The following is a 23,546-nucleotide window of genomic DNA, read 5'->3' as shown; positions in this document are numbered from 1 at the left end:
AAGCCTTTATTAAATAAGTTTATTGCGAAAAATTCATAGGTATGGTAGTTTTATGGCTTTTCCTATGTACTATGTTTCATTCCCCCAAATATTACCAGTTTACAATGCAACCCGCAATAAACAATACAATTTTACTGCAAAAAAAAAAATTCCTGATAAACTATAGGCTTTAATTAATAATAATGTATCAATATTGGTTTGTTAATTATAACAAATGTACCATTCTACATAAGATGTTAACAATAGAAGAAACTGGTTGTGAGGTATATGAGAACTCTCTGTACTATATTCTCAATTTTTTTTGTAAATTGGAAACATTTGGAATTGGCTAAATGCATTTTAGTATATGTGATGAAATATTATATCATTATTAAATATCACATAATACAAGAATGAAAAAGACACAAAGTTAAATGGAGGAAAACAGGTTAGTAATAAGATGATAGGATGATGTGATATCCCCACTGTATTAAAAATAATACATTTACATTTGCATTAAAATCTCTTTTCTCTGGTACTTCGCTTACATCAGCGAACAAAACGACTAGTAAGTAGAGAGTAGGAGGAGATTAGAGAGACAGATAATGGTGGGATTGGGCAGATGGGGTATCACCTAGAAGGCCACAAGAATCTGGCTTTTGAAGCATAGTTGAGACTGACGAAATGTCAGAGGGAGGGGGGAGAGGGGGTGGAGGGGGAGAGAGTAACTAAAGAATTTATATGCATCTATGCACAACCCAAGGACAGGGACAATGGTGGGGAGAGGGACTGGGGAGGGGGGAGGATGGGGGGGAATGGGTCATTGGGGAGAAAAAGGGACATCTGTAATACCTTAAACAAAAATAAAAATTATACATATTAAAAAGAAAAAGAAAAAAAAGAATCTGGCTTTTGTTTAGAGTGACAGTGCTTTGTTTTGAGCAGAGATGTGACTTTCCCTTAAAAAGGGTGCCCCGGGCTACTCTGCTGCGAGTAGACAGTAAGGGTCCGAGCGTACAAGCAGGCAGGCTGTTAGGAGGTTATGACAATAATTCAGGTAAAAAATAAGGGTGGTTCCAATAAGTGCACAAAGGAAAATGAAAGGAACAATGTACATCAAAATATTATGAGTATGGATGTCTCTGATTATGAGGAGGGTGTCTCTGATTTCTGTATCCTCCAAATTTTTTTATAATGAACATGGATCCCTTTGGTAAAGAAAGAAAATGTTTTGGTATATATACATAGGACTTTAAAAACTTTTTATTCTGAAAAAATTGTAGATTCATATGCTAGAATATGTTTTGAAGGAAAACTTTTTGTGTGTGAAACTGCTGTGAACCAGCTGAGTGTGTGCCCTCCCCCTCATTCTTCTAGAATAAACAGACAACTAGTGGCTTTAAAGGTCATCAGCATGAATGAAGAGGAAGGGGTCCCCTTTACAGCCATCCGGGAAGGTAAGAACAGTAAGAGGCACCCAACGGACCTGTTTTAAGTCCTTGGCTTGGGGGGGGAGGGGGGATGCATTGAGTCTCTCCATTCAGCATCTAGCTTTCGATATTTCTAGAAGTAGTATTACAATTGTAACTGTATTCTTCATACCAGTTTTCCAAGTATATTTACACTATCATTTTACTACTTATTTTTGAGGAAATTAAGACTCAAAAGTATTGTGTTTGTTGACCAAGACTATGAACTCAATGAGTATTTATTAAGTACTTTCTGTGTGTTTGGTCCCATACTGAGTGCTAAGGCTGTATCTAATAACCCCAGAAAAATCCATATAAAAGATAAAATTAATAGTATAATCCCATAAATTCTGAGTGAACAATTTACTTGAAGACAATAAGTTGTTTAGATAACCATTTGAGAAATTCTCTGGGAAGGCATGTATTTCTAGTGCTGTGCCTGTATTTTCTCTATACCCTGGGCAGTATAGCAAGTCGGTGAGGATGGACTTGGGTTTGAATCTTAGATCTACCAATTCCTAGTGTGTCTGTGGGTAGATTACTTCACCTGTTTAAGACTCAGTTTATTACAGAAAGAGGACAATAATAGTACCCATTTCTTTGAATTGTTATGAGGATTAAATGAGAATATGCATTTAGAGCATTAATCACAGGATCCATTTTCAGAATTCAACAAATGCTGGCCCTTTTCATTCCATTCTTATTTATTTCCCTTAGTGATGACTGTTCACCATCAAGAAACCACTATAGTGAAAGTAATTCATTAAAAATTCCATTTATTAACCTTTTCCAAGAGCCATTTGAAATAAAATGATAATAGGATTGCTATCCATTGCATGAAGAACCCAGAGAAGTGACAGTCCCCTGGCCTGACTTTCTCCCTGTTTAACTGCGTCAGTTTCCTTTCCCTTCTTTATGCGCACATCCTGTATGCGAGGCATATTGTGGGGTGTTGTGATGGATGACAAGGAAAAGCCTGATCTTTGCTCTATATCATTTTCAGATGTAACAGAGCAGATGGTTCCAGTTACAACCAGTGTTATAATGGAGGTTAAAAAAAGACATAAACTAAGATGAGAACCAGTTAGTATCAGTGTGGCTAATGGAGCCAGTAGATTTTGAAAGGAGCTTGGAAGGATGGGTTATGCAAACAGGCATGGAAAAAGCAATTCAGAAAATGACTTTATAACTGAATTTGATGCCATTCTCAGAAGTCTTTCAGAGCCCCTGGGAAATGTGTTATTTTGAATTTAACTAGAAGGGCCAATTGGCTATCAGGTTAGCCCGCGATTCAGCCTGATAGGATCAGGTGCATCCTGGAGGAAAGCATGGTTTTAAGTGTTCAATATAATGGAAATTGCATTTACTAATGCACTTATTGGTGGTCTCCATTAAAGAACGATCAGATTAAGACAGAGATGTATATAGATTAAGGAGTATTTCTGAATGTAATAAAAGTTTCCAGGGCATCGGCATAGGAAGGGTCTCTAGGCCCAGGTTCACCCCATTCTTAGGGTGTTTCCTTCATGTACTTGTCTATTGCCTCAGGCTTTGCCTCAGATTTTGCCCACAGCCAAGTTTTCCAGGTTGATATTTTACAAAACCTTTTGCCAGTTTTGCTAACAGATGGTTCTCAGCATGGTTCAGAAAGCTGGATCTGTATTGTTTCGTATGCTAAATGTTTCTTTTATTGCATATTTACCGGGGGGGGGGGGGGGGGGGGGATCTCCATCGCAGGTGTTTGCAATTACATTTAGCATTCAAGTGTGGACTTTGTAGGTTTGCTTTATGGACTTACCTTACTGAATGCTTTGCTTTATAATATTAAAAACCACAGAAGGATTTGGGACACTTTGGAGATCATTAGGCATCTAATTTCCAACAATGAATGTTTCTTTTTCCACCAGTGTAAAAGCTGGGAGCCTTGTTAGAGTAGCCCTCTCCCCTCAAGAAGATAGGAGACCTCATTTGAAAACTTTGGCACTGTCCCACTTTTCCTGTAAGAACTTAAAGGATGTGAGGCCAGGGAGACAGGAGGTTAAATGAGAAGGGCTGGAAGGCAAAATAAGAACAGCTGGGATTCATTAGTTAAAATCCAGGGTCACTAGTTAAAAAGGCAACTGAAAGCCACGTGCAGAAAAACTGAGCAAGTAATGCAGACTTCTTTAAAAAGCCTTGAAGAAGGAATTACTTTTCCTGAACAGTTTGGCTGGACTGATGATATGTCAGCCAAAGATTTATTGAGTAGGGTTTCACTATATGTATGGTCTCTATATAAGTAGAATACATGTGGCAGTTTATTAATTTGGTCATTTGGAATACTATTTGATCTTCACATGTAATATTATGAAATTAGCAAAAGTATGAACAGCGCTAAGGGAAACACATCTTAATACCCACCCATGCCAGATAATTTTCACAGGTTACCTCTTTCAGTTCTCCTAACAACCTTTGAAGATAGATGTTCTTCTTCTAATATATAGCTGTAATTCAAACCAAATCTCTCTGATTCAAAAATTTACACTCTCTATGCATTCATTCCACAAGTATTTATTGAGCACCTACTATGGCCAGGTACTCTGCTGGCCACTAGACACCCAGTAGTGTACACAATAGACATGTTCTCTACCCTCACTCCTTTGCTAATTAAAAAGATTAGCTGCCCAGCCAGTGTGGCTCTGTGGTTGAGCCTAGACTCATGAACCCTCGGAGGTCGTGGTTCGATTCCCGGTCAGGCACAGGAGGCAGCCGATCGATGACTCTCTCATCATTGATGTTTTTATCTCCCTCTCCCTTCCTCTCTCTGAAATCAATAAAAACACATTTTTAAAAAGGGATTAGCTACCTTCATAACAACTGAGAAAAATCTTTCATAACTGGCTCTAGAATTACATTTTAAATGTTTATTTTTACAACTAGGAGAAAGCACTTTCATTTGAATAGTTCCCTAGTTTTATTAAACTGTGTATCAATATCTTAGTAATGTGCATTATTTTAAATATCTTCTTATATAATTAGAAACTTTTGGTTTAAACCCAGGACTTTTGGCCTGTTAGCAGCATTTGTTTAGGAATGAGTTATATAACTAATCTTTTTTGAGGACTAGACTTGTGACATAATCTCCCCTCCACCACCACCACATTATCTTTTTTGAAAACCCTTTCACCAACTCTAGGAGGTAGTCTGTTGTTTTTATTGTAGAGATGAAGGAATCTGAATCTCAGAGAGGTTAGGTAACTTATCTGAGATCTCAGAACTAGGAATCGGAGTTGTTAGGTAGTAGAATCCAATTTCTTCTATTCAAAATCCTTTCTATTTTATTGTGATAAATTTATAACAAGCATTTCTTTTTTAGCAACAGTAAAAATAGAAATCTGTTTTTATGATACATTTTGCATAAATGTTAAGCAAAATGCAGGAGAAACATTTTAAAGAAAATAATATATAATATTTGTCAATTCTGATTCTATCATGGACTTACATGTAGCACCAGTAATTGCAGTGTTTAAATTAGAAACAGTTTTAGCTAAGAATCTTTTAAGATTATTCCTTAGTAAAAAACATTACAAAGTAATTATTCCCAGTCCTTATATAAGAAAACTGAGCCAAAAATAGACTTAGGAACCTCCCTGAGGTCATGCAGGGAGGTACAGAATACCAATCAGAACCGCTGACTCATTGATTACCACAAATAGATTTCAGCAGGTCAGGTTGACAAGAAGTTCTCCATTGAGTGCCATCAAGTCGCATCATGGACATAGCATATTTACATGTGCATAATTACATTTTTAAAAATGACGCCAGGATGATGCTATATGATCAAATTACAATTCCAAAGATTCAGATAATAACTACTTATTTAACATTTGTCTTAATACTTATCTTGATGATTTCTTTTCTTGGAATGCATAAGTTGACTCACTGACTTGATGTGTGACACCCGGGCCAGAGCAAATGCAACACCAGGAACTACAGGCTCTTTTTAATTCAGTGCCCAGTGGGGGTGGGGGTAGGAACTGGCTCTATTATTGACTCCTACATAAACTCATTACAACTGTCTGGTCTTCATTAATTCACAAACCCTTATTGAGCACCACATGCCAGGCCTGTGCTACATGCTGGATATGCAAAGACACAGAGAGGGACAGTCCATGCCCTTGAGGAGCTCACAGCCTAGAAAGGGCTCTGACTACCAGGTACTTGCTATATAGAACTGTGCCCTAGAACTTTGAGAATCAGCCTTGTTCTCCCTGGTCATCAGCATCTTTTACCTTTCCTTCTAAACTAAAGCAGAACAGAATAGAGTAACAATCAAAATAAGCATCAATTTTCATAAAACTGAACTGAACCACAAACCCCAAAGAAATGAACAAAACCAAGAAGTTAAATATTCTCATATAATTGCAAGATGAATGATAACTCTTTTCTAAATTATTAAATATATTACATATATGAGAATCAAATTAAATTTCATGGACTATTAAGCCAGTTAGTCATAGGAAACACCTTTTTGGACATTTCAAATAAAGAAGGAAATACTTTGCATTTTTTAAACGAGCTTAATAACTTTCAGTCTTGGGTCATTTTTCTTGATCTTTGGGATCATGTTGTTTTGGGATCATGTTGGCTTTTCTTGGTGTTCTCATGATCATACCAAGCTAATATATACAAAGGTGGCTTTTTTTCACATTTATTTTATTTTTTCCATCACCATTTATCCCCCCTATGCCCTCTTCCCCATTCCCCAACCCGGCCATCACCGCCCTGTTGTCCATGTCCATGAGTTCTCTCTCTCTCTCTTTTCCTTTTTGCTTAACCCCTCTAGGCCTCCTCCCCGCCCCGAGCTATCTGCCTGCTCACTGTCTATGAGTCGGTCCCTATTTAATATACGCAGAATTCTTACAACAGTGGCTGGTATGTGGTAAATTCTCAGTGTTAGCTATCATCATCATCATCATCATCATCATCATTATCAAAGTATTTTGGAAGCACTCAAAGAAATTCCATCGTGATTTCATTTGTCTGGAGCTTTAAAGACTCCCCAATTCATCTTTGTGTCTTTTCTTTGAAGAGAAACAAAAATTAGTAGACTTAGAATACGCGAATTATAAAAACAATAATTTTACAGGAATCAGAATGCTCTGATTTTAAGATCTTTCCCTTCTCAGTTGGCTTTGCATCCCTCAGCTGATTAGCCTGCAGAACACACCATATCCTGCTGCGAAGTTTATGAGGCAGCCTTGAAATTAGAAGAAAGATCTTTCTTTCTGGGTTTGAGACCCACACATCTGAGGCTGTGCGCATTTTAGATCCCTCCAGCGGATGGACCAAACAACATACCAACACCACGAGATAAACACTTTAAACATCATCTACTCTTTCATGTAAATTCCCCACTATTATTCATCAAAAGTCACAGTTTCCCTGAATTTCAGTGGTTTTTGGTGAAAAGAAAAAAAAAAAAAGCAGTAGCAGACATGACCATAACAAATACAACACTTATAATTCAATGAGAAAGACAACTAAAAGAAACAAGAAATAAAAGCATCTTCAGCAGAAACACCCAATACCAACCAATTATAGATATAGAAATGAATTAGGCAATTAATGACCACTAACTCGATAGTAAATATTTACTGAATGCTTAAAATATAGCAGGCATTGTTCTAGACACTGAAGATATAGCAATAAGCAGAAGACAAAAGTGCCTGCTTTTAATGGAACTTATATTCTTATGGGTGAAAACAGACAACACACATATATAATCGGTCAAGGGTAATAAATGCTTAAATATGTCAGGGGTGATCAGTTCTATGAAGAATAAAGTGGGGCACAGGGATGGAGACAGCTGGGGTGGGGCACGTCGGGGCAGCCGAGGCTTTGAGCAGAGGCCTGAAGGAGGCGAGGGAGGCAGCAGGCGCAGAGCTGAGACAAGGCGTCACAGGCAGGGACAAAGGGAGTGTCGGGACCCAGGGAAGAAAGTGTTTGAAAGTGTCCACGGGACAGGCAGGAGGCCAATATGGCTGGAGCCAAGTGAGCAGGGACAGGAGTGTGAGCTGATAAGGGAAGAAGTTATCAAGAAAACTGCATGAAATAAAGATTTATAGCCACTGATGTTAGCAGTGAGCCTCATTCTAAGTGAATATCATTCTTTGAGCTTTTTAGTAAATGATAGTATGAAGCCATTATAATTAACAAAACATGCCACCGCGATTTTAAAAATAAGCATCAGGAGTTTTACTAATATCATACTTAAATGAGACTAAATTTTGTATTAAAAATAAATTTAAATATCTTTATTGTATTCTTAGCAATTTTAGCTTTACCATATCCTTTTAAAATCTACTTTTGGTGCGTGTTTTGTAATATCGTGTGTTGGAGGCGGCATAGAGAGAGAGAGAAAATGAACATAAGTTACAAATAAAAATACACATAAAATATAAGCATATTTAACTGGTAGAAGTCATGGTAAGTACGGAAGGCGTTGAAAACTAGCAGAAACGGACATAAACAAAATTTAAAATTTTTTAAAATTACAACTGAATACAACAAATACAATATTATATTAGTTTCAGGCATACAACATAGTGATTAGACATTTATATAACTTATAAAATGATCACCCACCTGGCACCATATATAGTTATTGCAGTATTATTGACTATATTCCATTTACTATACTTTACATTCCCATCACTGTTTTTATAACTGGCAATTTGCACATCTTAATCCTTTCGTCTTTTCACCCAACCCCCCAACCCTCCTCCCATCTGGAAACCATCAAAATGTTCTCTGTATCTATGAGTTGACATAAACAAAGTTTTAAGATATTAATATGGGAGTGGGGATTTAGTGGGGTTCAAGGTGAAAGGGAGGCCCAAGTACCTGATGGCTGGGATATTAATTCTAATTTGCAACTGTGTGGTGCTTGACATTTGCCAGGGATCCATGCATGGGTGCTGGTTCCATCCTCATGTCAACCCTATGAAATCAAGTCAGGAAGGCGTTATCTCTTTTTCATAAGGAGTGAACTGAGACGGGTTGAGATACTGTCCTGAGCTCACTTGGATAGAAAGTAACAGGGCCAGATTCACATTAGAGCTTCTGGCTCCACAGTCGGCTCTCCGTTAAGACACTCAATAAATATATTTGATAAATTAAGTGCTTACTCTTGGCTGAGCATTGTACTAGGAGGTGTGTCGGCATCTGAAAGGGAAAGTCACTCCCTCTATTCGCATATAGACTTCAGTCTGGGACTAGGGACATTAAACAGATGCCTGTAAAACTGTATACTACATTTACAAAGCAATGTACTTGTAAGAGTGAAATAATAAATTTAGCTCATAAGGATTTAGGGGGCAAAAAGTTATAGTATTAGTCATTAGAGCAAAGTAGGACTAATGGGTAGACTATGTCTCCTTGGGTGGTAAGAGGTTGCCAGCTCAAACTCAGGTGAATAAAGAAGGAAATTTGCTGGCTCAGAGATCTGATAACTACAAACTAGCAGGGAGCAAATGATGTCACCAGGAATGCATGCCTGTTCATCCCCAGCACTGTTTTTTTCTTCCTTAGTTTTATTCCCAGGTACTGGTAATCTGGCCAGAGCAGTCCCTGGCTAAATCCTACAAGCTCAGCTCTCACCGTGGAAAAGAAAGCACTTCTATCCTGATGACACCAGCGAAGTAGGGCTCTCCCAGGCTTGGATTTTGTGCCGGTTTCTGAACCAGTCACCCTGGCAAAAGGGTGCTGTGCTCTGACTGGACCACCCTGGGTCACATGCCCAGTCTCGGGTTGGGGTAGGGTCGGCCCCACCAGAATAGCATAGACTGAGTGGGATGGGATTGTTTCCCCAGAGGAAAATAGAGGTGCACCCACTAGAAGGGGGAATGGCTGCCAGGAGGGCAAAACAACAGAGGATCATTACAATGCGATAAAATGACTGAAGGAGGTAATTTTGTTCCAAAATTTGAGCGGAGCATGAATCTGTTTTTAATCTGGAAGAAAGTTGGCGTAGGAGGTTCACGATGTACAGCACACCCTGCAGACCCTGATTTGAGTTTTGATTTGAGTTTTGATTTTCCTTTCCTTTAAGTCTTAAGGACACTTTCTACATACCGGCAATGTCCTGAGTTAAGACTCACCATCTCCTTTTTGTGCCTTTTCTGCTCTCTACCCTTCTGGTCTTCTTATCTCTGGAACCCCCAAAGACACATCCTTTTAAACCCCCTGCCAGCCACTCACTGGCCTTTTGTGGTGACTTCTCCCCTTTAAGGCTGCCCTTACTGACCAATATCAACCTGTTATTAAAGCTGCAAGAGACAGTCCTCAGCCCTCCCCACTCTCACTCCTCTGGGCTCCCAAGTTTGACCCTGTCCTCTTTTTAAGTTTGCATTTTCTCCTGCCACAGAGGTTTACAATTCTCCCTTTAAGAAATCCCCTCCACTCTTTATTATGTTTTAACCATTTTTCATCCCATGCTCTTATCCCTGCCTTCTACCAATCCCGTCCACTAGCCATGCTGAGCCCCTGTGGAACTTTAAATTTTAGAAAATGGTCAGATGTTGCAAAGTCCTGCTCTAGAAGACAGAATACTGCATTTCCTGCTCCCCCAATGGCCTTTATCTCTCCAGGCCTCCTCTCCTGCAACTCTGAAGCAGAGATAAGATTCCCAGAGGAAAGCACTAGCAAAGTGCTCTGAGTGCTTTGATGAAATTGATTGGGTAAATGGAAACATATTTTTTTGCAACTGCTCTAGCCTAAAAAGTAAGGTATGCAAATGAAATGACTCACCATTTAACAAATAATGAAGGTCCTTTGTAATTTTAAATATTATTTCATAAGAGATTTTTTCCAGCAATAAAAAACCAGAATGCTTCATTTGAAGTGTTTAAAAAATAAATAATGCTTGATATCTTTAAAGCAGTGCTTTCATTATCAATGATTGAATTAACATTTTGTTGAATTTTTCTAGCTTCTCTTTTGAAGGGTCTGAAACATGCCAATATTGTGCTCCTGCATGACATAATCCACACCAAAGAGACACTGACATTCGTTTTCGAATACATGGTGAGTTGCCCCAGCATTTTCCGAAGCATGAGGGAAAAGCCTGGTGCTTGTATAATGAATCTGTTAATATTTTATAGCATGATAAAAATTTCATTACAATGTGGAAAGTGTCATGGAAATGTTCATTATGATTAACAGAGACTGTCGTTCTTATGCTCATTCTTTAATCTTGCTTCTTTACCCACTGTATTTGCTGTCTTTTTCCCCTCATCAGCAATAATAAATAAGAATTTTGAGTTAGCTTCAAAATTTTAAAAACTTTTGCCCTTTTTAAAATCTACTTTTGATCACCATCTGAGCAGAACCCAACATTTTCCCATAGACAATGAAGACATAAATCACAAGGTTTTAAAAAAATGGTATACAAGTTTACTAAAGAATTACTCATTTTAGTATTTTTTAAAAATATCTTTATTGATTTCAGAGAGAGAGAGAGATAGAAACATCAATGATGAGAGAGTCATTGATCGGCTGCCTCCTACACGCCCCCAACTGGGGATCGAGCCCGCAACCCGGGCATGTGCCCTGACCGGGAATCGAACCGCGATCTCCTGGATCCTAGGTCGATGCTCAACTGCTGAGCCACGCCCAGCTGGGCTCATTTTAGTATTTTTGAAAAGAAAAACTATTCAAATATTAGTAGGAAGAATCATAAGGTATATGTACTTAGCAGAAAGAAACCATAAGGTACATGTACTTGACTTGCCTCCAAGAAGAGTGAAAAATCCCTGTGTCATTGTGCTCAGTGAGAGTCATTTAAGACGAGCATCTCTTTGTGCCAAGAAACAAGCTTCCTTCTGAGAGTAGCCAGTTAGAAGGCACACTGTTTGACCTTAACAGTGGGGTCTCAGGAAACCTGGCGATGTACCTTCTGCACCTTACTTGAAAAAATTCTGAACTTTGTAATGCCTTTGACAGTCAAATCTGTGGTCTGCTTTAGGGCACCGTGCAAGCGCCACTAACATCAGTCTCTCCACCGTTTCACGCAGCACACAGACCTGGCTCAGTACATGTCTCAGCACCCGGGAGGGCTGCATCCTCACAATGTCATGGTGAGTACTTTGAGGGTCAGGCCTCTCCAGCTTGCCCATAACAGGAGAATTTGGAAACAGATTGACAGTGCAAAGCAAAGTCCCAGGATACTTAATAAGATGTCATCATTGATATTCTAGACAAAAGGTTTTTTAAAAAAGTTGTCCCGCAAGATATGGAGCAATGTTTAGCTGTTTTCTGGGCAGCTGAACCTTGTCAGTCATTACCATCATGCAAATGTGTCCCTAGAAGCATAAGGCAAGTAAAAAGAATTGCATTAAAAAGAAAAAAGTGAAGTTAGGCCATCATCAAATAAATACCTTTTTCATGGCAGACGACTATGGTCTGTGATAAAATTTGTGTTGTATTTATAGTTCCCCACTAGAATTAGCAAACAAACTACCTTTGTTAGATCTTCATCAGTTACCCTTTGGCCTATCAGATTCTGTTATCTATGGGACTAGCTTCCATTTTTCCAGTCATTAGAATAGAAATAATAATTGCCTTAACTAAGTTTAATTCTACATGTGTTATAAAATTTAGAAACCGTTTGTATTTTATACTTTTCATTCCCTAAGGTTTTATTGACACTAATTAATTGATTGGCACTTAACCTAACCACGTGAGATTTGTATATGATGTACTCATTCATTTAATAATTTATGGATTCATTCATTCATTCATTCAAGAAATATTTATTGAGTACTTAGTATTATATTAAGTTCTTAGGTTTAACTAATTAATAAGTTGTGATTCTTATTTTCAGTGTGCTTAAAGCCCAATAAGATACATGGCAGTGAGAAGCAAAGTGATAAGACTATGGCCATGTTGATAGGAATATTATGAGAACTCTTAATAAGGGGCTTAATCTACTCTTGGAGGCAACGGGGGAAAGGCTTGAAGACAGAGGGGTTGAGGGGAGTGAAAGAGATCTTAATAGCTATTGAAGAATGGGATAGAGAACTAACTAGGGAAACCAAGACAGTCTAATAGTATGTTAAAAATTCAAATGAGAATGAAAATCATTAAATTATCTGCATGATCCTGGGATTTTTTTAAAAAATGACAGTGCTTAGCAATTAGAGTAGAGGAACAGAGAAAGTAGATAGTTTATTGATTCAGAATTGGGATTTTGCCAGATAAGTGAGAGGAAAAGACAGTTTGGCAAGAGAATTGAAGAGAATGTTGAAAGGTTAAAATGATGGCTCATGGCTTCTATACTGAGGGAAGGAAGCGAGGGTAGGCAGGTTGCTGATAGCTACGTAGAAAGCAGAAGAGTCAGGGAACTAGGCTAGAGGTGTTGATCAAATAGAAGAATGGTTGGAGAAAAAAATAACTGTGAGAAAGATTTTCAGGTTAATGTGACTCACATACAAGTAAGAAATAAGACCTAGTATTGTAGATGTGTAAAGAAGTAAGACACGTTTTCTCATTTTAAGAGGTTTCATTAAGCCAGGACTTAAAAAATACATTGCATTTTAAGAGGCTGAAATAGGGGAAGATGTTACAGAAAGAAGGAATGTTTTCACTAAAGGTACAGAGCAGGGAAATAGAGGATGTGTCCAAGGAAGAGGATCCCAGAGTCATGGATTGTTAGCGTGAGGGGGCCAATAGTGGTTTTCAGTCTTCAGGTTCTGACCCATTAGTGAGTTATGAAATCAATTTGGTGATTAGCAACCAACATTTTAAAAAAAGAAAAGGAATAGGTGAGAAGAGAAGAGAAAATATTTTGTGCAACTTTTGTTCCAGTTGAAATTGTGCTTATATCTAGGTATGGATGTGAATACTGGGTACATATATATTTCTTACTGTGGTTGCAGTAAAAAAAAAAAAAAAAGCTTTAAAAACACTGGGCTGATCTAGCTTCCTTGTTTTGCAGAATTGGAATCTAAGGTTTAAGAGGACACACATTTTGCCTGAGATTATACAACCAGCTTTTGCCATTGCTAAATGTGATTCTTGGTTAGGATGTTTTTGCACTACTGCCATATTGCATCTCTGGTTCTGTTGGCCTGACATATAGAATATGTTAGCAAAATTGGGTACATAAGTCTGGGGCAATAGATTGTGCAGGTGGTTAAGAGCCTCATTTTCTAAGATGTGGACTTTATTCCTTGGACATTAGAGTCATTAAAGAGGCTTAAGTTGAGAGAGAATGACGTGATCAGAAAGAAATTTATGTAACTGTGGTCTGTGGGATGGACTAAAGGGAGGAGACTGGAGTCAGAAATTCCAGTTAGGAGTTTATTGACGTGGTCTAGCCCAGTGCTTCTCAAACTTCAGTGAGCAGATGAATGACCCAGGGATCTGATCCAGGAGGTCTAGGGTGAGGCCTGAGCTTCCACTTCTAACATGGATAATACAGATACTGCTGGTCAAGGACCAAACTTTGAGTATCAAGGATCTAGGTAAGGAGTAATAAAGGCCTAAATTATAGTAGTGAAGGTAAGAATGGAAAGGAATGTGAAAGATAGAAACAATGAAGAGTTCATCCAGGATATGGTGACTAACTGGACATGAGGAGGGAAAGATTGTGGCCAAACATGACTGATTTTGAGTTTTACTGACCAGGAGAATTATAGCTCTACTAATAGACATAGAAGTTGGTTTGGAGAAGATGAGGAGTTCTGTTTTAGACAGAATGAGCTCCTAGTTGAGGTGGGATATAAATGAGCAGCAGGCAGCTGAAGAGGAGATTGGTGCTCAGGAGGGACATATGAGCTGGAGATGTAAATTTGAGGGCAATCGGCACAAGGAGGTTGTAGGTATAGACAAGAGAGTGGATAACAAAAGAGCAAATCCACAAAGGAAAAAGGACTGATGATAAAACTTTTGCCTTTAGGGGACAAGAAGAGGAATGGGACAGCAAGAGACAAAGTGAAGCAGCTTTTAGGAATGCAGAGGATCCAGAAAAATACATTTTCATGGAAGTCAAGGGAAGAGACAATTCTAAGGAAGGTCTGGTTGAGAGTGTCACAAACACCAAGAATACAGTTGAAAATTATGCTTGACTGCAAGGACTTTGTAGATTTGTGAGGAACACACTGATAAATAGAGGGATATATTATGGGCACAAGGAGGCAGAAAGGAGGAAGTAATTCAATCAAAGCAGGTGGGAGTAGGGATTAGTTCCTCATAGTGGAGGCAGCAGTGAAAAAGCTGGGATGCTAGAGAAGGCATGGTATATTCCAAGAACTGATGATAATTTGTAAGGCTGGAAGTTTGGAAATAAGAGTTGGGGATGGTTAGACATGAGACTTGAGAGGTAAGTAGGAGCCAGAGCATGAAGGGCCTAGCTATGTCATGTTATTCCATATGAGGAGCCATTAAATGATTTTAAACAAGGAAGAGATAAATTCAGATTCTTCTTTTTGTAAAGCTTCCTCTACATGACACTGATGACACTGGGGTGAATAGTTTGGGAAAGGGCAAGACATTTTTGGGAAATGTTATAGTTTCCTGACCTCACTCTCTCTTTGTTTTTTTCTATTCCTACCCCATCCTCCCATTTCCTCTAGTCATTCCCTAAAGGCTGGTGTCTGTTGGGGTCCCAGCCTTGACAGTGAGGCTAATCAAGACAACAGTGGTGCATAGGTGAGATGATGGTGGAGGAACATGGACATATATGTGATCAATTACTTAGCCAGAATTCACAACAGACAGAAGGGCCAGCAATGATTTTTCTAGCTTTGCATATTTTGATGGATAATGGCACTATTCACTGAGAGAGAGAAAAAGAGAGAGAGAGAGAGGGAGAGAGAGAGGGGGAGAGAGGAAAGTAGATTTTAGAGGGAAATAGTGAGTTAGGTTTTGGACATTCTGAGTTTGAGGTGATTATGGGATGTCCAAGTGAACTTTAGACTATATGGATCTAAAGTTCAAGAAAGAATCTGAGTTGGAGTTAAAGATTTTGAAACCTTCAGAATACAGTTGTTAACTACAGTTGTTAACTGAGGCCGTTAGTGGATAAGATGACCAAGGGAGAGTAGGTGGAGTGGTAAGAGAAGGTCAAGGATGAAGCCCTAAGGAATTTCAATATATTAGAGATCGGTAGAGGAAGTGGATAGAACCTACAAAAGGAGCAGTTAGAGAAGTAGGAGAAAAATTAAAAGATTGTGGTATTAAGGGGAGAGAGCTTCAGGAAGGTCAACAATGCCAAATGCTGCAGAGAAGAAATGAGAGGTATCCATCGGCGTTCCATAGGAGAAGACATTGGTCACCATCACAACAAAACAAAAACAACAACAAAACACACAAAAAAATGCCACACACACACATTATGAATGACACGAACAAGATAGTGGCACATGATGGCAAGACCCACTGTGTTACCATGGCATGAAGGGCTGAAGCTGATTGGAGAAGCAGGGCACTGGGGCGGAGGAGGTCAGCTTAACTTGGTCACATGGGCAGTGATGTCAAGGAAGCAACATCTGTTATCCAGGTGCCCAAGTCTTGAGAGAATAGTGGAGAGTGGTGGGGAGCTGTGTGGATGATAGTGAAAAGAGGAGTAGAGGAAGATGTAGCTGGGTGGCAAGAAAGTCTCAGCAACAGGGGTTTTTACTTAAGGGTGGAGAAGTAATGGTTTTGAAGTGGGAGGATTTGGGAGACAGCTTGATCCCACCTTGCCATGATCAAATGTATGAGTAAGCTATAGAAAAACTAGCATCCACTTGAGAACGCTGTAGGGAAGCAGTGAGCTCAGGGTCCCATTTATGGAGAGGAACCAGAAGAAAATTCATCAGAGGTTGAGTTTTAGAGTTTTTAAACCAGGATTGAGGAGTGAAGAGCCAGCAGTGAAAAAGCTTGGGAGAGGAAGGAACCATGGATACTGGATTAAATGAGAGGAAGCACAGAGCAATATGGAGATGAACTTATGGGAGGAAAAAAAAATAGTCAGAGAGGCTTATATTTTGAGGAGTGACCACAGAAGACTTGATGGGAATTGCCTGGGATTTAACAAGCCCCAGGGATCCCTGGTGAGTGGAAGGACTCAGGCTTCCCTGCAGGAATTGGCTGATTAATCTGATTGTGTTTTGAGGGATTCCAGCCCAGATGGCAGTAGCCCAAAGGAATTACATTTCGTTCCCAAGAGCCTCATTGTGTTGGAAACAGAACTAACCCCTGGGGTATGGGAAGCCTCTCTGGAAAGAGTCACCCACGATCTGGCTTGATGTTGACTGAAAAAACACCATGAGATTGGGTCATATTATCGGTGAAGCTTCGGCAGGGTTGAAGGAAGAATCCACGCTGTGAAGGATTAAAGAGCGAGTGGGTGGTGAGCTTAGCCGGCACGCACTGCAGCTTTGAGAAGTGTGGCTGTGAGACACCACACCCAACACCACCAGGCCTCACCGCGCACAAATGCTTGCGGGCACCGAGCAAGAAGGCGAGAGCGGGCGTGACTAATTAGCGAGAACAGTCCATCCTGGGACGGGAAAGGCATTTCAGCCTGGCCGTCGGAGCAGCTCTGTTTCTGACTCAGCCAGCCCACTCCCTTTCCCTGTCCTGTTTTAATTTTCTCTTTTCTCTGGCTTCTCAGGATGGTGGAGTAGTGGAGCCAGGTATGTCTGAATTTGAGACCTGGCCCTCACTCTTTCTGGACATATTTTTAGTTCCCTATTTTTCTTATCTGTAAATTGAAGACAAGCATATCTTCCTCACAGCGTTGTTCTCAGGATTATAGAAGATGATAGGCATTCAATAAATGTTATTTTCCTCTTCTTTCTTTCTTTCTTTCTTTCTTTCTTCTTTCTTCTTTCTTTCTTTCTTTCTTTTTCTTTCTTTCTTTCTTTCTTTCTTTCTTTCTTTCTTTCTTTCTTTCTTTCTTTCTTTCTTTCTTTCTTCTTTCTTTCTTTCTTTCTTTCTTTCTTTCTTTCTTTCTTTCTTTCTTTCTTTCTTTCTTTCTTTCTTTCTTTCTTTCTTTCTTTCTTTCTTTCTTTCTTTCTTTCTTTCTTTCTTTCTTTCTTTCTTTCTTTCTTTCTTTCTTTCTTTCTTTCTTTCTTTCTTTCTTTCTTTCTTTCTTTCTTTCTTTCTTTCTTTCTTTCTTTCTTTCTTTCTTTCTTTCTTTCTTTCTTTCTTTCTTTCTTTCTTTCTCTCTCCCTTACTGATCACCACCTTTCTGCCTCCATCTCCCTCTTTCCTGGTACTTTCCCATTGAAAAACATACGCTATGGCATATTATCTTTTACCTGGAATTTCAGTTGTTTTTTATATTGTCTTTTCCATGAATATTATAACCAATAGGAAGGTTTAAGTGATGGTATAAGAATGTTGTGCTTTGGTAACTCAGTGGTTTGAAGAGTGGAAAAATAAATAGTGTGTGTTTGAAGCACCAAGAAGATAAAGCCTTGGAAAGATTCATAGGACCAGTGAGCATTTGCAGTAGGAGTCTCAAGAAATTTTTAACATTCTTAAATGGTTTGTGAAACTGATGTGGAACCTGCATGGAACCTACATGGCCCAACTGTGCTGTGGTAGGTAACCCGCCAGGCTCCTGCTTCAGTCCCCATGCTGCTCATCGACTTGGCTCCAATGTCTCCAAGTCATTGTTAGGTCAGTTACAGGTCGTAGCAGCTCTGAAGTTAATAGTTTCCAAGGTGAGATGGAAAAGTGGATTTATCCACACAACTCTGTATCTGCTATTTTGCCTGTGTCCCCAGGAATGCTGGGGCTGGTCCTCTCTTTTCTGATCTGTCAGAACATGTTCTCAGTTGGCATAGGTCTTTGTAAACACTAATGTTGGTGTCTGAAATCTCAATTGCCAGTGGCACTGGAAAATAGCAAAAAAATACTCGGAAAGCTAAGCATTCTTTTTCCCCCCCTTAAATGTCTATAATGGTGGGAACCTAAAAATGTCTGGTTTCTGTGCCTTATAATCATGTGCAACATTTTAAAATTTGGGCCCAGAAAATATTTTTCCTGTTGTTCCCCCTTCTTTCTTCTCTCTACTATTTATTCCCTATTCTCTTTTGATTTGGGGGAGGGGTCTAATTTCTTTTGGTCTCTCTTCCCTTTTAATCTATACTGTATATTTCCCTTATTTTCAACTTCGAACTTAAGACTTTAAAAATAGGTTTAAAAAGATAATGGTTCCTTTATTTCCTTTTACCATCTAAGGATAAATTTCCCAGTCTGGCCTCCTTGTGTTGTGTTTTTATAAGGGTTTCATATCAGAGAGCTTGGAAAACGTAAGCAGTTGTAAACCTAAGAATATCATTTCCAGGTCAACTTTGATCTCACATGCCAAGTTCATCGGTGGGGGAAAAAAATTAAATCTCTCACATCTAAATCAATAACTAGTGTTCCAAAAGAAACTTCAAAGTTTCACTTTAGATTTTTAAGGAAGGGTAACTCCTTCAATATCAAAGAAACGAGACGTCAGGGAAAGCCAGAATCCCTTTGTTTAGGACATGGTCTACTTACTTGGCTTTCCTTGTCTTTTTTCCCCCCTCTTAATATAAAATCTTCATTTTTCTTTTTTTTCTTTTTTGTCCCTCAAGAGGCACTTTGACTATATTCTTACAGATGACTGTTTTTGATTTAGAGGAGAAATGCACACATAGTGGCTCAAATCTGTTTAGATAAGGTGTTCATTCCTTCCAGCTTTTCATGTTTCAACTTCTGCGGGGCCTGGCGTACATCCACCACCAACACGTTCTTCACAGGGACCTGAAACCTCAGAACTTGCTCATCAGTCACCTGGGAGAGCTCAAACTGGCGGATTTTGGTAAGCCGCCCCTTGAGTCTTTTTCTGGGCTGTGAATAATGCTGGTTTGTGTACACATGTTTAAAGCATTGACGAGGCCTGGCCTTTGAAAAGTCAAGGCCCAGAGAGTGTGATTCTTTGTGAGGATATCAGTCTACCATATAGGAAGTGTGAGGCAAGAAACAGGGAGGGACTGGTAGCTTTCTAGGATTCTATCAAGCTCCAGTCTAATCAAATCCTAAAACTTGGACTCCCGTACTAGCCCAGATATAGAGACATTTGTAGAGTGAACTGTACTTGGTAGGTTTCTGTAAATCTAGATGGATATACAAATTCTGTCAGAGTAGATTGAGGATATCCCAGGATGACAGGATCAAGCCCCAGGTTGTCAATAGGCTCCTGCAATGAGGGCTCTAGGACACTTGTTCCTGCTTAATTATTTATCTATATAGCTATGACTGTATGGGTACCTGAGGCTTTTATTTCCATCCAAGTGATGCAGATTTCTCCTGAGTATTACTGTATCTTTCCATTTTAACACTTATCACAGTTTATAATTGCACACACACATTTGTGAGACAATTTTGACTCCTCCACTAGACTATAGGCACTATGATGGCAGCCTGAGTCCATTTTTATCATTGTATTCCTAGTGCCTAGCACCATAGTAAGTGCTCAAGAAATATTTGTTGAAAATCTGGTTCCATGTTAGCTGAGGAACCACTCTTCCCTGTTTGGCAGATTCAAATAGTTGTACTATAGCTACAGTACTTTATCCTGAAATAGTTTCTTTCATCCAGATATGCAAACATTTAACAGACATTCATTTATCAATGCCCCACATTGATAACAGTGACTCATCTATTGAATATTTTTCCAGCTATAGATCATGTGATTCTGTGAGATCAGTGACTGACTGACAAAGTACTCTCTTTGTGCAGAGGAGCACTTGAAAATGACTCATCTGACATTCTACCAAACTAATTAATTTGGATTAGCAATCCCCACCCTTTATCTAATTGGGGATTCCTGAACTGCAGAAATCAGAGTGGCCATATTAGTCATGAACTGAGTTCTCTTGCTGTTACAGAGACCCAAAATTACAAAGGTGTAAACATGCTAGAAGCTTAACTTGCTATCACATAACTGTCTGAGCTAAGCAGTCAGAACTTATAAGGTGGCCCCTTCTGTCATGTGGCCCCACCCTCCCTAAGGTGTTGCCCGGAGTGCATATTTCAGTATGACTGCCACCTCCTTTGTATTACAGCCTGGAGGAGGGAGATCTGGAAGTTCACACATCACTTCTATTCGTGTCATACAGGCAAGATTTAGTCACCTCATTACACTTAGCTGCCAGGAAGGCCACATCTAGCTGCAAATGAGGCCAAAATTTAAGAAATTCACTTGATAAAGAAGTACACGGGGTCAAGATAGTTGAGTAGCTCTATTAAAAGCACCCAGAGTTCCTGTATTATTTTTAAAATATTGTTTACTCAGCCAGTTGTACCCTTCGTGGTAGAATGTATTACTGTGGCTCTGTAGGAAATCCCAGAACAATGAGTTCTGTGCTTCTCCCTTTTGGTCAGGTCTTGCTCGGGCCAAGTCCATTCCCAGCCAGACATACTCTTCGGAAGTTGTGACCCTCTGGTACCGCCCTCCTGATGCCTTACTGGGAGCCACTGAATATTCCTCTGAGCTGGACATATGGTAAGAGCTAGTCCCCAAAAATGTGAGTGATCCTACCCTTGACGGTTACTTTATCATCTGTAGTACATTCTTAATAATAATTCTAATGACAGTCACATTTGTCTACAGAAACATAAAGTGCTTTCAAATACATATCCCATTTGATTTTTCCAATCATTCTACCAGTTTTTACAATTAAAGAAACTGAGACTCAGAGAGGTCTTGCCCAAGGCATCTTCAGAATCTTGTACTCTTTCTACCATGCCTCACCTCCTAGCTCTTCTCTTCAATCCTCTGTCTGTTCTCCTTGTCCTCAGAGAAACACATATACACTCCCAACCCTCCGATGCACACACACAAACACTCACGCACTCACCTGTGTGTGCATGCTCACACATGCCCAACCACAGTTCAGAGCCTGGTGGCAAAAGCATAAAGACCAAGAATCAGGAGACCCAATTTTTATGCCAATTCTACTTCTAATCAGTTTCTCTGAATTATGTTATCTTGAAAAAGTTATGTATCCTCTTTGTGTCTATGTTTCTCTATTTTTAAAATGAGGGTAATGAACTCTCCCCATGAGGGGTTAAATGGGACTGTAGTGCAAGTATAAGAACCGGAATGATGCTGTCAAGTAGAACCACATTGTTGGGGAGGCTCTCGGATTAATGGGATGTGGTGATGAGTGGGACCTCAGGCACTCCTCATTCCTAGAGCAGCAGTGTTATGTTATCTAGACCTTATTCCTGAAATATCCCAGGCATTTGGGGGCCACAGTTAGATGTGTGGTGACTGCAGTCAGAGCCAGTCCTCAAAGGTAACAAAATACATGGACTTCTTTCAAGACCTTAGAAGGTCATATGTAAACAAAAGTCCCTGTTGTTGTTTAAAAAAAAATAAAATCAATAATGGATTAAAAACATTAAAGAGTATCCTAAAAAGCTAAACTAAGCTTTGGATTTCCCAAAGAATTGAGAATGGTTGCAGAAATTTTCCTCCAGTGTATCTGGAGACATTGATTTTTCTAATACCCGGTGCCATTTCTGCAAGTATCACCTACTAGTCAAAACCTCCTGAAACTATCAGCTCTCATTGTCACTTCCAAGGCCTTTGATGGGATTTGGCCTTCTCAGCTCTTAATGATCACTTGCTATTTGTGCTTCACAGACAGAGTGAAACTTCTACTTACCACTTTTAAACTTTCTCTTATTATGAAACATTTAAAACATTAAAAAATGTATATAACATATATATACATAAGTGATTCTCAGCAAGGGTCAATTCTGCATCTCTGGGACATTTGACAGTGTGTGGAGACATTTTTTACTGTCACCACTGGTACCTAGTGGGTAGAGGTCAGGGATGGTGCTAAATATCCTACAATGCACAGGGCAGCACCCTCCACAACAAAGATTTATCCAGAACAAAATGTTAATAGTGTCAAGACTGAGAAACCTGATGTAGATTAGGAAGCATAATAAAGTGAGCTCCATAAACCCACCATCCAGTGTCACAACTAGGACATAATCAATACTGTCACACCTACTTGTATTGTTTTCCCGTCAGCCTACCCCTCCACAAGAGGGGCTTCTACCCCGAATTTTTTCCCTTGCGTCATTCCTTTACCCCTATTCAAAATAATAGTTTCACATTTTTTTTAATGGGTTCTCAAAAAAGTTATTTTGTTTTACCTGGTTTTGAGTTTTTATAAAAATGGCATTATATCGGTTTTAGTCTTCTGTGACTTGCTTTTTTTTTTTTTTTTACTCAGTATGTTTCTAAGATTTATCCATGTTGATTAGTGTAGTTACACTTTACTTCCTGTTGATGAGCATTTCATTTTAGTTTGCTTATTGTCTTGTTTGTTTTTACTGTTATGAATATACTTAATATTTACATTTAAGGATTTCTCTATGTTACTTAAGAATAGATTTGCTGTCACAGAATATGTGAATGTTTAACTTCATAAAATAGTGCCAAATTGTTTTCCAAAAGTGGCTGTAATAATTTATACACCAACAGTGTATTATAGTCCCTTATCCACATCTGCACCAACTTTATAACATTTCTTAATTTTTGCTAATCAAGTGGGTAGAATGGTATGATCTAAATTTGCTCATTACTAATGAGGTTGGACATCTTTTGGTGGATTATTTGCCATTTGTGTTTTCTCTTCTATGAAATACCTGGGTTTTTTTCTCAGTTTCCTTCAGCACAAAATAATCCTTATGTCAGAATGGCATATTTTAGGGTGGCATTTTCTGTTCCCCTACAATGCTAAGGTTTTAAAAGGCAAAGAAAGACAGAGGGGCTGTTCTAGATTAAAGGAGACTAAAGAGACATACAAACTAAACACATTGCCTGGTCCTAGATTGGATCCTGGGGGAAATGGAGCTAAAGAACACTACTGGGGCAATAAGTGAAATTTAAATATGGATTGTGGAATAGATAGTGGTACTGGATCAATGTTAAATTTTCTGATTTTGATAATTGCACTGTTGTTATGTAAGAGAGTGCTTTTATTCTTAGAAAATACACATGGAAGTCTTTGGGGGTGAATAGTCATGGAATCCGCAACTTACTCTCTACTGCTTCAGGAAAAATAG

General features: G+C 39.0%; 1 protein-coding gene across 1 annotated transcript in view; it reads left to right on the top strand.

The window, feature by feature from the left end:
* Positions 1–23,546, top strand: part of CDK15 (cyclin dependent kinase 15) — a 77,140-nt gene that overhangs the window by 5,318 nt on the left and 48,276 nt on the right. Inside the window, exons 4-8 of the mRNA XM_087819386.1 lie at positions 1,357–1,436; positions 10,420–10,514; positions 11,504–11,566; positions 19,152–19,275; positions 20,841–20,961. Of these exons, the coding sequence (XP_087675512.1) occupies positions 1,357–1,436; positions 10,420–10,514; positions 11,504–11,566; positions 19,152–19,275; positions 20,841–20,961 (483 nt within the window). The remainder of the gene's footprint in view (positions 1–1,356; positions 1,437–10,419; positions 10,515–11,503; positions 11,567–19,151; positions 19,276–20,840; positions 20,962–23,546) is intronic.

This window comes from Miniopterus natalensis, chromosome 8 (genome assembly GCF_054644295.1).
Source record: "Miniopterus natalensis isolate mMinNat1 chromosome 8, mMinNat1.hap1, whole genome shotgun sequence".
Lineage (NCBI taxonomy): Eukaryota > Metazoa > Chordata > Mammalia > Chiroptera > Miniopteridae > Miniopterus > Miniopterus natalensis.
This window is presented reverse-complemented; position numbering and strand designations above follow the sequence as displayed.